The 15,509-nt window shown below is 39.5% G+C and overlaps 1 protein-coding gene across 1 annotated transcript in view; it reads right to left on the bottom strand.

Annotated features, from left to right (window-relative positions):
* Positions 1-15,509, bottom strand: part of CATSPERE (catsper channel auxiliary subunit epsilon) — a 160,672-nt gene that overhangs the window by 2,387 nt on the left and 142,776 nt on the right. The window contains exons 20-21 of the mRNA XM_025286013.3: positions 14,991-15,148; positions 7,468-7,521 (exon numbers count right to left, since the gene is read on the bottom strand). Coding sequence (XP_025141798.2) covers positions 7,468-7,521; positions 14,991-15,148 — 212 coding nt within the window. The remainder of the gene's footprint in view (positions 1-7,467; positions 7,522-14,990; positions 15,149-15,509) is intronic.

Here is a 15,509-nt window from a genome sequence, read left to right as displayed (position 1 = left end):
TGGTCAAGAAATGCCCCCACGAGGAAAAGATAATTATTCTAAACTTTGAAGAATTAAATGGAAGTGGATTTGGTAAAGTTAAGTAGGTAAGGAGGGGAAGGAAGAGATCCCAGATAGAGAAAATAGCGTATGCAGAGCTCCTGCTGTAGAACAGAGTATGGAGAAGGCCAGGGATTGAAAGAAAGTTGGTAAGTCTGGAGCTGAGAAAATGAAGGGAATATGATGCAAGATGAGATTGGAGCAGTAGGTAGCAGCTAGGTCAGAAAAGGTTTTGTAGGTCATGTTAAGAAGTCCCCATTTTAAGGAAAGAAACTTGAAAGTTTTAAGCTATAACCATTACAATGAAAAGAATAAAATACTTAGGCATATATCTACCTAAAGAAACAAAAGACCTATATATATATAACTATAAAACACTGGTGAAAGAAATCAAGGAGGACACAAATAGACGGAGAAATATACCATGTTCATGGGTTGGAAGAATCAATATAGTGAACATGAGTATACTGCCCAAAGCAATCTATAGATTCAATGCAATCCCTATCAAGCTACCAACAGTGTTTTTCACAGAGCTAGAACAAATAATTTCACAATTTGTGTGGAAATACAAAAAAACCTCGAATAGCCAAAGCCATCTTGAGAAAGAAGAATGGAACTGGAGGAATCAACCTACCTGACTTCAGGCTCTACTACAAAGCCACAGTCATTAAGACAGTATGGTACTGGCAAAAAGACAGAAATATAGATCAATGGAACAAAATAGAAAGCCCAGAGATAAATCCATGCACCTACGGACACCTTATCTTCGACAAAGGAGGCAAGAATATACAGTGGAGAAAAGACAATCTCTTTAACAAGTGGTGCTGGGAAAACTGGTCAACCACTTGTAAAAGAATGAAACTAGAACACTTTCTAACACCATACACAAAAATAAACTCAAAATGGGTTAAAGATCTAAACGTACGACCAGAAACTATAAAACTCCTAGAGGAAAACATAGGCAAAACACTCTCCGACATAAATCACAGCAGGATTCTCTATGACCCACCTCCCACAATATTGGAAATAAAAGCAAAAATAAACAAATGGGATGTAATTAAACTTAAAAGCTTCTGCATAACAAAGGAAACTATTAGCAAGGTGAAAAGACAGCCTTCAGAATGGGAGAAAATAATAGCAAACGAAGCAACTGACAAAGAATTAATCTTAAAAATATACAAGCAACTCCTGCAGCTCAATTCCAGAAAAATAAACGACCCAATCAAAAAATAGGCCAAAGAACTAAATAGACATTTCTCCAAAGAAGACATACAGATGGCTAACAAACACATGAAAAGATGCTCAACATGACTCATTATCAGAGAAATGCAAATCAAATCCACAATGAGGTACCATTTCACGCCAGTCAGAATGGCTGCTATCCAAAAGTCTACAAGCAATAAATGCTGGAGAGGGTGTGGAGAAAAGGGAGCCCTCTTACACTGTTGGTGGGAATGCAAACTAGTACGGCCACTACGGAGAACAGTGTGGAGATTCCTTAAAAAACTGGAAATAGAACTGCCGTATGATCCAGCAATCCCACTACTGGGAATACACACTGAGGAAACCAGAATTGAAAGAGACATGTGTACCCCAATGTTCATCGCAGCACTGTTTATAATATCCAGGACATGGAAGCAACCTAGATGTCCATCAGCAGACAAATGGATAAGAGAGGTGTGGTACATATACACAATGGAATATTACTCAGCCATTAAAAAGAATACATTTGAATCAGTTCTAATGAGGTGGATGAAACTGGAGTCGATTATACAGAGTGAAGTAAGCTGGAAAGAAAAACACCAATATAGTATACTAATGCATATATATGGAATTTAGAAAGATGGTAACAATAACCCTATATGCGAGACAGCAGAAGAGACACAGATGTATAGAACAGTCTTTTGGACTCTGTGGGAGAGGGCAAGGGTGGGATGATTTGGGAGAATGGCATTGAAACATGTATATTATCATATGCGAAACGAATCGCCAGTCCAAGTTCAATGCATGAGACAGGGTGCTTGGGGCTGGTGCACTGGGATGACCCAGAGGGATATGATGGGGAGGGAGGTGGGTGGGGAGTTCAGGATGGGGAACACATATACACCTGCGGTGGATTCATGTCAATGTATGGCAAAACCACTACAAGTAATTAGCCTCCAATTAAAATAAATAAATTTATATTTAAAAAGTTTTAAGATACTAAAATTAGCATTAGGAATCTACTGCAATAATTCAGATCAGAGATAATAGTAACTTGAATTAGAGAGGAGTAGTGGTGATGGGTTTGGTAAGAAGTGGATTCATTTAAGGGCAATTTAAGAGGCTAAATGAATGAGAGTCAGTGACTAGATGAGCTGGAGGAGAGAGAAAGAGAGATATGAGTGTGAACCTAGGTTTTGTGTTTTTCAGTTTTGACAGGTGTCTGGCTTGTGCAGTTGGTTCTGCTATTTCCTGAGAGAGAGGACACTGGAAAAATAGGGTTGCCATATTGTTCAATTCCAGAGGGCAGCATTCACATTATAGCCTATGTGAATGAATTCTCTGGGAACTGCAATGACGATCCATAGAGCTGAATGCAATTACATTGATGAGTTAGTTTTAGAGTAAGACAAATAATGGGGTAAGGGAATGGGTGATAAGATTATGAGTTCATTTTTGGACATGTGCAGTCTGACAAGTCTTTGAGATATCCAAGAGAAGAGGTTAAATAGACAGTGGGATATATGGCCCTGGGTGGGGTTAGAGATATGGTTTGGGAGTTGTGTATTTATAGATGCTAATTGAAATCATGGGTATGGATGAGCTTGCCAGAGTGAGCAGCTCAGAAAACCAGGACTGAGCCCTCCCTAAAGAAGGTCAGCATTTAATGGCTGGTGATATAGGTTGTAGGTTAAGGCTCTTTACTAGAAAGAAAGAGAATGGCTACAGAAGGCTAGGAAAACCTATAGAGCTATATGGCAGCCAAAGGCAAAGTCAACTCTAATGAATGCTCAAATATAATGTGGACTGAGCAGTGTCTGTCAGATTTAGTGTAGGCCAGTTCCAGTTCAAGATGGTGACTAAGGAACCTCCTGAACTTACATCCTCCCACAGACATACCTGTCCTACAGCTATGTGTAGAACAATTCCCTCCAAAAGAAAACCAGAAATTCACTGAGCAACACCTACACATTGGGTGAATAAGAAAAACCCACCCACATAAAAATGGGTAGGGAGAGACTGAGGCACCATCTCACCCAAAACCCCATCCTACCAAAGCAATATACAATGGAGAGGGAGCTCACAACTCTTAACTTCTCCCTAAGAGGTTTGGATCTAATATCCAGTACCTCAACTTTTAAAACTTCCACCTGAGGGATGGGACCCCCAAACACCTAGCTTTGAAAGCCAACTGGGCTTCATCCATGAAACCCAGAAGGGTAGAGCAAACAAATGGGCTCCTGAGAACTCTTGGTAGCTAACCCCCTCTCTCATTATCCATCCCTCCCTCTCCACCCCAGCACAGAACCAGCAGACTGAAATGCTCATTTCCCAATCTTTCCACAAAAGAGTTGTTGTTGTTCAGTTGCTAAGTTGTGTCCAACTCTTTGAGACTCCATGGACTGCAGCAGGCCAGGGGTCCCTGTCCCTCACCATCTCCCGGAGTTTACCCAAGTTCATGTCCGTTGAATTGGTGACGGTATCCAATCATCTCATCCTCTGCTGCCCTCTTCTCCTTTTGCCTTCAATCCTTCCCAGCATCAGGATCTTTTCCAATGAGCTAGTTGCTTATCCTAGAAGCTGCCATCTGAGGGCTAGGCTCCTAACATAACATTAATCTAGGGGCCTCCCCAGAGACTGGGGAAGCTAGCAGGTGCCCTCCTGCTGCCTCTCCCCAGGTCACCTGAAATGATGATATCTCTGCAATGATGCTGTGCATTCTTCTGATGCCTCAGCTTCCACGGCTGTTCCTCAGGGGGACACACCACTTGATCACCTGGCTCTGGTAGGCAGCAGAGCTTAAGTTCACTAGTCCCCCAGGACTGTGTCAGAGAAACTATTCTTAATTGGTTATTCTCTCAGGGCTCAGCACAGAGGGAAGAGAAAGCAAGGTCCATCTTCCAGTCTTTTTCTAAAAGTAGTCCACTTGTAAACTGTGAAAGCTGCTGCTTGCGGGTCCAGCTTCCAGCCAATCTGCATCTAGGTTCTGACTGAGATCCTCTCTCTGGGATACTGCTAGGTCTTGGTACACCCTCAACTACTGGGGAATGCTAAGAACTAAGAAGGCAGCTTGGGCAATCACAAGGGTTTAAAGGACAGCAACTAGGGCTGGGCCAAACAGTAAGTTCCATCTCCTACATAATACCACTCCTTCTTGCCTGGGAGAAGTGGCTGTTTTATCTATTGCGTAGAAACTAACACAGAAAAATCAAGGAAAATGAAGAAACAGAAAAATAATTTCCAAACAAAAGTACAAGATAAAAACTTCAGAAGCAGACCTTCATGAAATGGATATAGGTAATTTACCTGATAAAGAGTTCAAAATAATGGTCATGAAGGTGCTCATTGAGGTCAGGAGAACAATGCACGAGCAAGTGAGAATTTCAACAGAGAAAGAATATGTAAGAAAGTGCCCAACAGATTTAGTGCAGGTCAAAGCGATTCTAATGAGAAGTAATGGGTGGAGTGATAAGATAGAAAGCAGGCTGGATGGGTTAGCAAAATAGGGATGAAATATAGGGAAATGGGGCTTCCCAGGTGGTGCTGCTGCTGCTGCTAAGTCACTTCAGTCGTGTCCAGCTCTGTGCGACCCCATAGACGGCAGACCACCAGGCTCCCCCGTCCCTGGGATTCTCCAGGCAAGAGTACTGGAGTGGGGTGCCATTGCCTTCTCCCAGGTGGTGCTAGTGGTAAAGAACACACACGCCAGTGCAGGAGACATAAGGGACTTCGGGTTCAATCCCTGAGCCTGGAAGATCACCTGGAGTAGGAAATGGAAACCCAGTATTCTTGCCTGGAGAATCCCATGGACAGAGGAACCCAGAGGGCTACAAGTTTGACAAGACTGAGCACATCAGTGTTACTTCAGTGTCGAAGTAGTTGTTACAAAGGGTGGAAACTTTGGTTGACCAGAGAAAGAAAGATTTCCAGGTAGTGTTGGTGACTTATATAAAGTTGGTGATCAATTTGCCCTGTTGTGTAACTTTCTTTACTTGGCTCATCAGATGTCACTGCAAAGAAAGTAGGTAGTTTGGGGCTTGTCAAGAGGGGGCGCCACATTCTAGAAATGTAAGAGAGTACTGCTGCTGCTAAGTCGCTTCAGTCGTGACCGACTCTGCATGACCCCATAGACGGCAGCCCACCAGGCTCCCCTGTCTCTGGGATTCTCCAGGCAAGAACACTGGAGTGGGTTGCCATTTCCTTATCCAATGCATGAAAGTGAAAAGTGAAAGTGAAGTCGCTCAGTCGTGTCCGACTCTTAGAGACCCCATGGACTGCAGCCCACCAGGCTCCTCCGTCCATGGGATTTTCCAGGCAAGAGTACTGGAGTGGGGTGCCATTGCCCTCTCCTAAGAGAGTACTAGAAAGTAGTTATTAAAACAGTAGGCCTTGTCTGAAATGTAAGAAAATAGGAAATAAAAAGGAAGAGGTTAGAAGTTAGAGGTGAAGGGACTTCCCTGGTGGTCCAGTAGCTAAGACTCCATGCTCCCAATGCAGGGGGTCTGGGTTCTATCTCTGGTTAGGGAACTAGATCCCATGTGCCACAACTACGAGTTTGCAGGCTGCAACTAAAGATTTTGCATCCTGCAACCAAAAAAAAAAAAAAAAAAAAAAAAGATACTACATGCCTTCATTAAAAGAAAAAAAAATGTAGAGGTTAAGGTCCCAATGAAGGTGAAGAAGAGTTGTAGTGGGTATAGCTGAATTAGCCAACTGGGAATGTCTGAGAATAAGATGTCTGAATTGATGCTTTAGTAAGCAGAGAAGTTATGTTAGTATTGATCATGCCTCAGACATAACATTGGGAGAGGATGGCCAAAGTACGGTGCAGGAGGGGGACATCAAGGATTAGGAAAGGCCATGATGGGGGGTGCTTGCCATAGAGGTGAAAACAGGATGGCATTGAATGAAGGGGAGTTTGGAGAGGGTGCAGAAGTGAGGACAGAGAAAGGACAGGGGTACAGCAGATGCCAGGAACCTCAAAGAATAAGTGTTTTAAAATTTTGTTTTCTGTTTTTCAGAAGAACCCTGATCTGCGAGTAGTGATGGTGCTCTGTGGCACAGACAGAGTGCAGAGGACAGGACTTAGGTGAACTTGCTGGTTAAACAGTGACAACTCCAAAGGACACAGTGGAAAACCTGAGGTGGTTGAGAATTGGGCCAGAAAGCAAAGAAACAGTAAGATCTTTGCCTCCTAAAAACTGATTTCCAGTCACTGGTTTGCTCATGAAAAGGGCTCTCTTACCACCAGCTAACCTCTGCTCTGCCTCTGGACCCTTCAGGGCTCAGGCATGACAGAGACTGAACTGCAGTCACTGAACTAAAGGACTATCCCTGTGTTGCACCATATTCTCTGGTTGCTGAAATCCAGCTCCTGGGAGGTGAGCTGGGCAAATACGTGAGATCCCTTAGTAGTGAGATCTCCTTTTACTCTTTCCTCTCCTCCCTAACTCATCAACTCCCTCCCCCCTCTGTTGGTGGATACTTGCATGGACAAATGTTCTTAATATTCATCTAAATCAAACGTATAGACCTAATGAGAGAGAAGTTGCTGCAAAAAGGCTATGCATGTTTCCCAAAGTTACTTATTATTAGAAACAGGCATGACTTATCTCATTTGCAGATTATTCATACCGTTAACCTCCCATTAAGGAGGTTAAGGAGTCAGTAATATTTAAAATAGGGCCATAAGTAGTTTAATTGTTCATGGTCCACTCTTGTTTAATGTTTTCCAAAACAAAAAAACAATAACATAAGACAGAGAAACAGAATCATCTGCAGTCCCAACTTTTGTGTTAAGACTTTTTCCTCTGCTCTCGAAGGAAACTAAAGCTGAGTCCAGGGAAATGCTTTTCCTACCTGTTTCCTGTGTGCATGGGAATGATGACTGGTGGTCAAGGCTGACCCAGAGTCAGCAGGGGCACAGCCACTGCCTCCTTTCTGTCCCCACTGCTGCAGTCTACCATGTGCCCTTAGGTGGAGTTGAAAGTCACTTTTGATTGGGAAGACAATGGCCGTTGAGGAGGATGAGCATAAGGGGACCTGAGGTGCAGTAACAATTCTCAGGAATTCCTTCCTGCTGTATCCTTGGTATAATAGATACGTACAACCTTTAGGATGTCACATATAGGACAGAGTATAAAGGTCCCAGGAAAAGAGGGGAGAGCTGTGTTTCCTTTTCTGTATCTTTCCCGAATTAAAGCCTAATTAGGCACCAGTCATTACCTGGGAATCACTCCAAAGGTCTCTATTGCAAATATAGTGGTTAGGTTACAGAAACTGCAATATAGAAAAATATTAAAGATTAGATTAAATACAATATATAAAAGACTCTGGCCCATCTCTATGGTAACCAAATCATGTATAATCTTAGTTAAGGTGTCATATTCTTTTTTATTTTTTGTTTCAAGATAGTAATTTTATTACTACCAAAAGAAATTTTAATCAAACTGAGTATTGCCTTCCATTTTACAGAGAAAAAGCTCCACTGTAATGAATGGGAATTATGAATGAAATATATTTTAATGTATACTCCTTTCTTTGTTCTGTTGATAATTTTACTGCAAAATCACAGTGGATAAACTGATGTGGAAGAATTGCTAAGCATTTTGTTCCCTTCAGTGGACAACTTCACTAATCTCATTAGCTTTATTTTATTTTTTTGCGTTTTTTTAAAATTGAAGTACAGTATAGTTGATTTACAAGGTTGTGTTAATTTCAAGTGTAAAGCAAAGTGATTCCATTATACATTTATCTATTCTTTTTCAGATTATTTTCCCTTATAGGTTATTATAAAATATTGAGTATAGTTCCCTCTGCTAAACAATAGATCCTTGTTGTTTATCTATATTATATACAGTAGTCTTTATATGCTAACCCAACCTTCTAATTTATCCCTCCCATCTTTTTTCCCTTTGGTAACCATAAATTTGCTTTCTATGTTTGTGAGTCTATTTCTGTTTTGTGAATAAATTCATTTTTGTCTTTTTTTAGATTCCACATATAAGTGATATTATATGATATTTGTCTCTGTCTTGCTTATTTCAGTTAGTATGGTAATCTTTAGGTCCATCCATGTTGCTGCAAATGGCATTATTTCCTTCATTTTTGTGGCTGAGTAATATTCCACTGTGTGTTTGTGTGTGTGTATAAAACATCTTCTTTATCCATTCATCTGCTGATAGACATTTCGGTTGCTTCTATGTTCTGACTATTGTAAATAGTGATGCAGTGAACATTGAAGTGCATGTATCTTTTCAGATTATAGTTTCCTCCAGATATATGCCCAGGAGTGGGATCCCTTGATCATATGGTAGCTCTATATTTAGTTTTTTAAGAAACCTCCATACTGTTCTCCATAGTGGCTGTACCAATTTACATATCTACAACAGTGTAGGAGGGTTCCCTTTTCTCCACATCCTTTCTGTGAAAGTGAAAGTTGCTCTGTTGTGTCCGACTCTCTGCGAGCCCATGGACTATATATAGTCCATGGAATTCTCCAGGCCAGAATACTGGAGTGGGTAGCCATTCCCTTCTCCAAGGGATCTTCCCAACCCAGGAATCAAATCCAGGTCTCCCACATTGCAGACGGATTCTTGACCAGCTGAGCCACCAGAGAAGCCCTAGCATTTATTATCTGTAGACTTTTTGGTAATGGCCAGTCTGATGGATGTTGATATTAACCCCTTATCAGATATATAATTTGCAAATATTTTCTCTCATACTGTAGGTATGAAGTCAAGGATCCTGATTCCTCCAGCTCCATTTTTCTTTCTTAGGATTACTTTGATTACTTGAGGTCTTTTGTGTTTTCATAGAAATTTTAAGATTTTTTGGTTCTAGTTCTGTGAAAAATACAATTGGTAATTTGATAATGATTGTTTTGAATCTGTAGATTGCTTTGGGTAGTATAATCATTTTGGCAGTATTGATCCTTCCAATCCAAGAACATGGTATATCTTTCTATTTGTATCATCTTCTTTAATCAGCATCTTATAGTTTTCTATAGTTTTCTTATAGTTTCTTATAGTTTTCTTTTCTTATAGTTTCTTTAATCAGCATCTTATAGTTTTCAGAGTACAAGTCTTTAGTCTCCTTAGGTTTATCGCTAGGTATTTTATCTAATAATTTAGCATATTTCTTGGAATGAGATAGTATATAACTAAATAAACATTAATATATGATTTCATCTATCTTCATGTGGGAGAAGAGAGAGGAAAAGAACTTAATTTTATTGAGTCCTTGCTATGTGTCCAGCAAAATTAGAGATTTTTACCCAGATACATCATTTAATCCTCAGAATAAAGATAGGTTTTACTGACTTACTTTACAGATAAATAAACTTAAAAAGACTGCTATTTGCTTAAGACTAGATAGTTACTAGTGGTAAAATTTGGACTCAAACCAAAGTAGACTCTCTAGCATAATGTTCTCAAGGTCCATTGATATTGTTTCAAGTGACAAGATATCCTTCTTTTTATGGCCAGATAATATTCCACTGTACATATACCACATTTTCTATAACAATTCATCCACCCTTGGACACTTACATTTGTTCCATATCTTGGCAATTGTAAATAATGCTGCAGTGAACATTTAGTTCAGTTAAGTTCAGTTGCTCAGTCATGTCCAACTCTTTGCAACCCCATGGGCTGCAGCACGCCAGGCTTCCCTGTCCATCATCAACTCCTGGAGCTTGCTCAAACTCATGTCCATCAAGTCAGTGATGCCATCCAACCATTTCATCCTCTGTCGTCCCCTTCTCCTCCTGCCTTCAACCTTTTCCAGCATTAGGGTCTTTTCCAATGAGTCAGTTTTCCACATCAGGTGGCCAAGGTATTGGAGCTTCAGCTTCAGCATCAGTACTTCCAATGAATACTCAGGACTGATTTCCTTTAAGATGGACTGGTTAGATCTCCTTGTAGTCCAAGGGACTCTCAAGAGTCTTCTCCAACACCACAGTTCAAAGGCATCAATTCTTCTGTGCTCAGCTTTCTTTATGGTCCAACTCTCACATCCATACATGACTACTGGAAAAACCATAGCTTTGACTAGACAGTAAAGTAATGTCTCTGCTTTTTAATATGCTGTCTAGGTTGGTCATAGCTTTTCTTCCAAGGAACAAACATCTTTTAATTTCATGGCTGCAGTCACCATCTGCAGTGATTTTGTAGCTCCCCAAAACAGTCTCTCACTCTTTCCATTATTTCCCCATCTATTTGCCATGAAGTGATGGGACCAAATGCCATGCTCTTAGTTTTCTGAATGTTGAGTTTTAAGCCAAATTTTTCACTCTCTTCTTTCATTTTTATCAAGAGGCTCTTTAGTTCCTCTTCACTTTCTGCCATAAGGGTGGTGTCATCTGCATATCTGAGGTGATTGATATTTCTCCTGGCAATCTTGATTCCAGCTTGTGCTTCTTCCAGCCCAGTGTGTCTCATGATGTACTCTGCATATCAGTTAAATAAGCAGGGTGACAATGTACAGCCTTCAGGTACTCCTTTTCCTATTTGGAACCAGTCTGTTGTTCCATGTCCAGTTCTAACTGTTGCTTCTTGACCTGCATACAGATTTCTCAGGAGGCAGGTCAGGTGGTCTGGTATTCCCATCTCTTTCAGAATTTTCCAGTTTGTTGTGATCTAAATAGTCAAATGCTTTGGCATAGTCGATGAAGCAGAAGTAGATGTTTTTCTGGAATTCTCTTGCTTTTTCTGTGATCCAATGGATGTTAACAATTTGATCTCTGGTTCCTCTGCCTTTTCTAAATCCAGCTTGAACATCTGGAAGTTCACGGTTCATGTACTGTTGCAGCCTAGCTTGGAGAATTTTGAGTGTTACCTTGATAGTGTGTGAATGAGTGAAATTGTGTGGTAGTTTGAACATTCTTTGGCGTTACTCTTCTTTGGGATTGAAATGAAAAGTGACATTTTCCAGTCCTGTGGCCACTGCTGAGTTTTCCAAATTTGCTGGCATATTGAGCGCAGCACTTTCACAGCATCAGTTTTTAGGATTTGAAATAGCTCAGCTGAAATTCCATCACCTCCACTAGCTTTGTTCGCAGTGAACATGGGGGTGCATATATCTTTTCAAGTTGGTGTTTTTGTTTACTTTAGATAGTATAGAGGAATGGAATAGTTGACTCATATGGTAGGTTCTATTTAATATTTTCAGAAACCTCCATAACTGTTTTCCATAATGGCTACATAAATTTACATTCCCACCTACAGTGCACAAGGGTTTCCTTTTCTTTACATGCTTATCAACATTTACCTCTTATCTTTTTGGTAACAGTCATTCCAACAGGTATGAGGTGATATCTCACTGTGGTTTTGATTTGTATTTCTCTGATAATTAGTCATATTGAAGATCCTTTCATGTACTTGTTGGCCATCTGTATGTCTTCTTGGCAAAAATGTATAATTAGTTCCATTTTAAAATTGAATTTTTTTTTCTTTTTGATATTGAGTTGTATGAGTTCTTTATATATTTTGATATTAACCCCTTATCAGTTATATAATTTGCAAATATTTTCTCTCATACTGTAGGTTGCCTTTTCATTTTATTGTGGGTTTCCTTTGCTGGGCAGAAGCTTTTTAGTTTGAGGTAGTTTCACTTATTTTTTATTTTGTTGGTGTCAAATAAAAAAATACTGCAAAGACTCACATACAGGAGCTTACCATCTATATTTATTTCTAGGAGTTTTATGGTTTTAGGGCTTACGTTGAAGTCTGTATTCCATTTGCAGTTAATTTTTGTGTATGGTGTTAGATAGTGGTCTAATATCATTCTTTCACGGGTCTAATTTTCCCAACACTGTTTTTGAAGAGATTGTCCTTTCCCCCACTGTATATTCTTGGCTACTTTGTCATAAATTAAGTGCCTGAATATGTGTGAGTTTATTTCTGGAGACTTCTGTTTTATCCCATTGATCCATGTGTCTTTTTATATGTATATCATACTGTTTTGATTATTGCTTTGCAATATAGTTTGAAATCAGGGAGTAAGATGCTTCCAGCTTTGTTGTTCTTTCTCAAGACTGCTTTGGCTTTGAGGGATCTTTTGCAGTTGCATACAAATTTTAGGATAGTTTGTTCTATTTCTTTGAAAAACATCATTGGAATTTTGATAGGGGTTGCTTTGAATCTGGAGATTGGTTGGATAATATGGAACTTTTTCTTCCTCTTCTTTTTTTTTGAAGAGCTTTCCACTCAGCTCCTTTTCTCATACCCTCAGTTCCTTTTCTGTGGGTATCTCTTATAAGCTCTTTTCTTCTAGTATGTCAGTTAACTTATTCACTGTGGAAGATGCCCACATTTATATTTTCAAAACTCTTGACCATCAGCTATTCTCTCCAACTCTAGTCCTAAAGCATCTGTCTATCAATGTGGGAGACCTGGGTTTGATCCCTGCGCTGGGAAGATTCCCTGGAGAAGGAAATGGCAACCCACTCCAGTACTCTTGCCTAGAAAATCCCATGGACGGAGGAGCCTGGTGCAGGCTACTGTCCATGGGTTCGCAAAGAGTCGGACATGACTGAGCAATTTCACTTCACTTCACTTCAGGACATCTTCACTCAGATATTTCATTGTCCTCTCACATGCAAAGTCAGAACTCTTATCTCATTATTTCCCGCAAAGCAAAACCACCTCATTATCTACTGTGGTCAAAGAAAATACCATAATTTTTAATCACCTAGTCTAGAAAACTTGAAACCATATAAATTCCTTCTTTTCCTTCATTTGGCACATTAAATCAATATAATATCTCTTTCCCTGATAACTATTTATTAGACTTTTTCCTTTCCATTCTTACTGGCAACACAGCTTCCTTTGATCCTTGTCTTGTTAATTCCATTTCTCTCATTTATCTATAATTTATTTTCTGTTCATAGGATTCTTTCTTCACAGGCTAATTTTCCTAGAACTACTCTCTCATCACAATGCCCCTCTAGTAAAGATACTAAAGAGGCTTTCTAGGACATGGTTTGAGATTGACTTCAACATTATGAATTGCCTTGGATTAATTTGCATCCTTCGTTTTTTACCTTCCCCATGCAACGTATTGGGTTGGCCAAATGAACGAACTTTTTGGCCAACCCTAAATTTTCCACCTTTTTTCACGAGCCATATACAGTATGTTAATGTCCAGCTCAATTCCATCATTAGTGTGATTTCTTTCATTTGAAGGGTCTGTCTTAGTTCTCTGACAATATAAATTCTTAGTATTCCCTGTCCTCTGGGAAATTTTCTCCTGATGCTCAATATTTATTTTTCCGATCTCTGAATTATTTTTGTGCCTATCAATAATACAAGTGATTATATTTGAAAAATATGTGTTTGCTCTGATTTAACCTCCTTTGGTCTTATGTGTACCCTCCACTCTTCCTTCCCCAACCAGTTTAATTACAAGCATCGTGAAGGCTGAGATTATCCTTATGCTCTATTTTGCATCTATCGTAGCAATGAAACATAGTAAAGAACTCAGAATGTTAACTGTGAATAGATTATGTTGAACGTGAAATCCTCTCTCTTACTGCCACAGAATGTTTACCATGATTGCCCCAAAATGAAAAAGCAAATATGACACGAATACTTCAGTGATATTGTGGGTTCAGTTTCAAACCACCACAATAAAGTGAACACTCAATAAAGCGAGTCACACCAAGTTTTTGGTTTCCCAGTGCATATAAAAGTTATGTTTACACTATACCATAGTCTATTAAGTGTGCAATAGCATTATGTCTAAAAAAAGAATGTACTTACCTTAATTAAAAAATACTTTATTTCTCAAAAATGCTAACCATCATCAGAGCCTTCAATAAATCATAATCTTTTTGTTGGTGGGGGGTTTGAAATATTGCAGGAATTACTAAAATGTGACACAGAGACATGAAGTGAGCAAATGCTGTTGGACAAATGGCACTGATCAACCTCACTGACCAAGGGTTGCTACAAACCTTCAATGCAGTATCTTTGAAGTACAGTAAAGCAAAGCATAATAAAATGAGGTGTGCCTGTAATTGGATAGCTGGGTGATAGCAAATTAAATCAAGAAAATAAAAATGTAATTTTTAGAAACTAACAGTGGAAACAGTGGCTGACTATTTTTCTGGGCTCCAAAATCACTGTGGATGGTGATTGCAGCCATGAAATTAAAGGACGCTTGCTCCTTGGAAGGAAAGTTATGACCAACCTAGACAGCATATTAAAAAGCAGAGACATTACTTGGCCAACAAAAGTCCGTCTAGTCAAGGCTATGGTTTTTCCAGTAGTCATGTATAGATGTGAGAGTTGGACTAAAAAGAAAGCTGAGCACAGAAGAATTGACGCTTTTGAACTGTGGTGTTGGAGAAGACTCTTGAGAGTCCCTTGGACTGCAAGGAGATCCAACCAGTTCATCCTTGAAGGAGATCAGTCCTGGGTGTTCATTGGAGGGACTGATGTTGAAGCCGAAACTCTAATACTTTGGCCTACTTTGGCCACCTGATGCGGAGAGCTGACTCATTTGAAAAGACCCCGATGCTGGGAAAGATGGAGGGAGGGAGGAGAAGGGGACGACAGAGGATGAGATGGTTGGATGGCATCATGGACTCAATGGACATGGGTTTGGGTGGACTCCGGGAGCTGGTGATGGACAGGGAGGCCTGGCGTGCTGCGGTTCATGGGGTTGCAAAGAGTCGGACATGACTGAGTGACTGACCTGAACTGAACTGAATGCTAAAACTATTATAATGCAACATTTATATTCACCTATAGTTTGGATCCAGGATCTTCACACGAAACACATACATTCCAGAATGGTCCAAGGGCCAAACCAAATGGTTATAGTTAGACTTGTTGATAATCTCATATGGTTGAGTTAAATCTCCTGGTTTTCCAATAGCATAAGAAAAACAATGCTTATAGTTCTGAATAGAAAACAAAAACCTTAAGGTCATTATCTGAATTTTATAAACAAAATTATATTCCCATATGTTTATTTTATTTAAAGATATAATAATTATTCCCATCTCTTCTATCATTTTAGTGCTGTGTATTAATAGTATTTTTAGAGGCTATCTTGGGTTAAAGTCTGATTAAAAGTGAAGCTTAGTGAAAGCAAATACTTTATTTGCAAACAATAATAAATTAGGTTGTTGAAAATCTGTAAGTATTTTATTTTCCCAAATCTAAAAAGTACAAAATCCTTCATGGATACTTAATTTAGGGACAGATACAATTTTGATTATAAGGTATGGATACAATAGTATTTAAATTGATAGCTTTCCG

The sequence above is a fragment of the Bubalus bubalis genome, chromosome 5, assembly GCF_019923935.1.
Source record: "Bubalus bubalis isolate 160015118507 breed Murrah chromosome 5, NDDB_SH_1, whole genome shotgun sequence".
NCBI classification, from domain to species: Eukaryota; Metazoa; Chordata; class Mammalia; order Artiodactyla; family Bovidae; genus Bubalus; species Bubalus bubalis.
The sequence above is the reverse complement of the archived record's forward strand: the minus strand, read 5'-3'. Positions and strand labels throughout refer to the sequence as shown.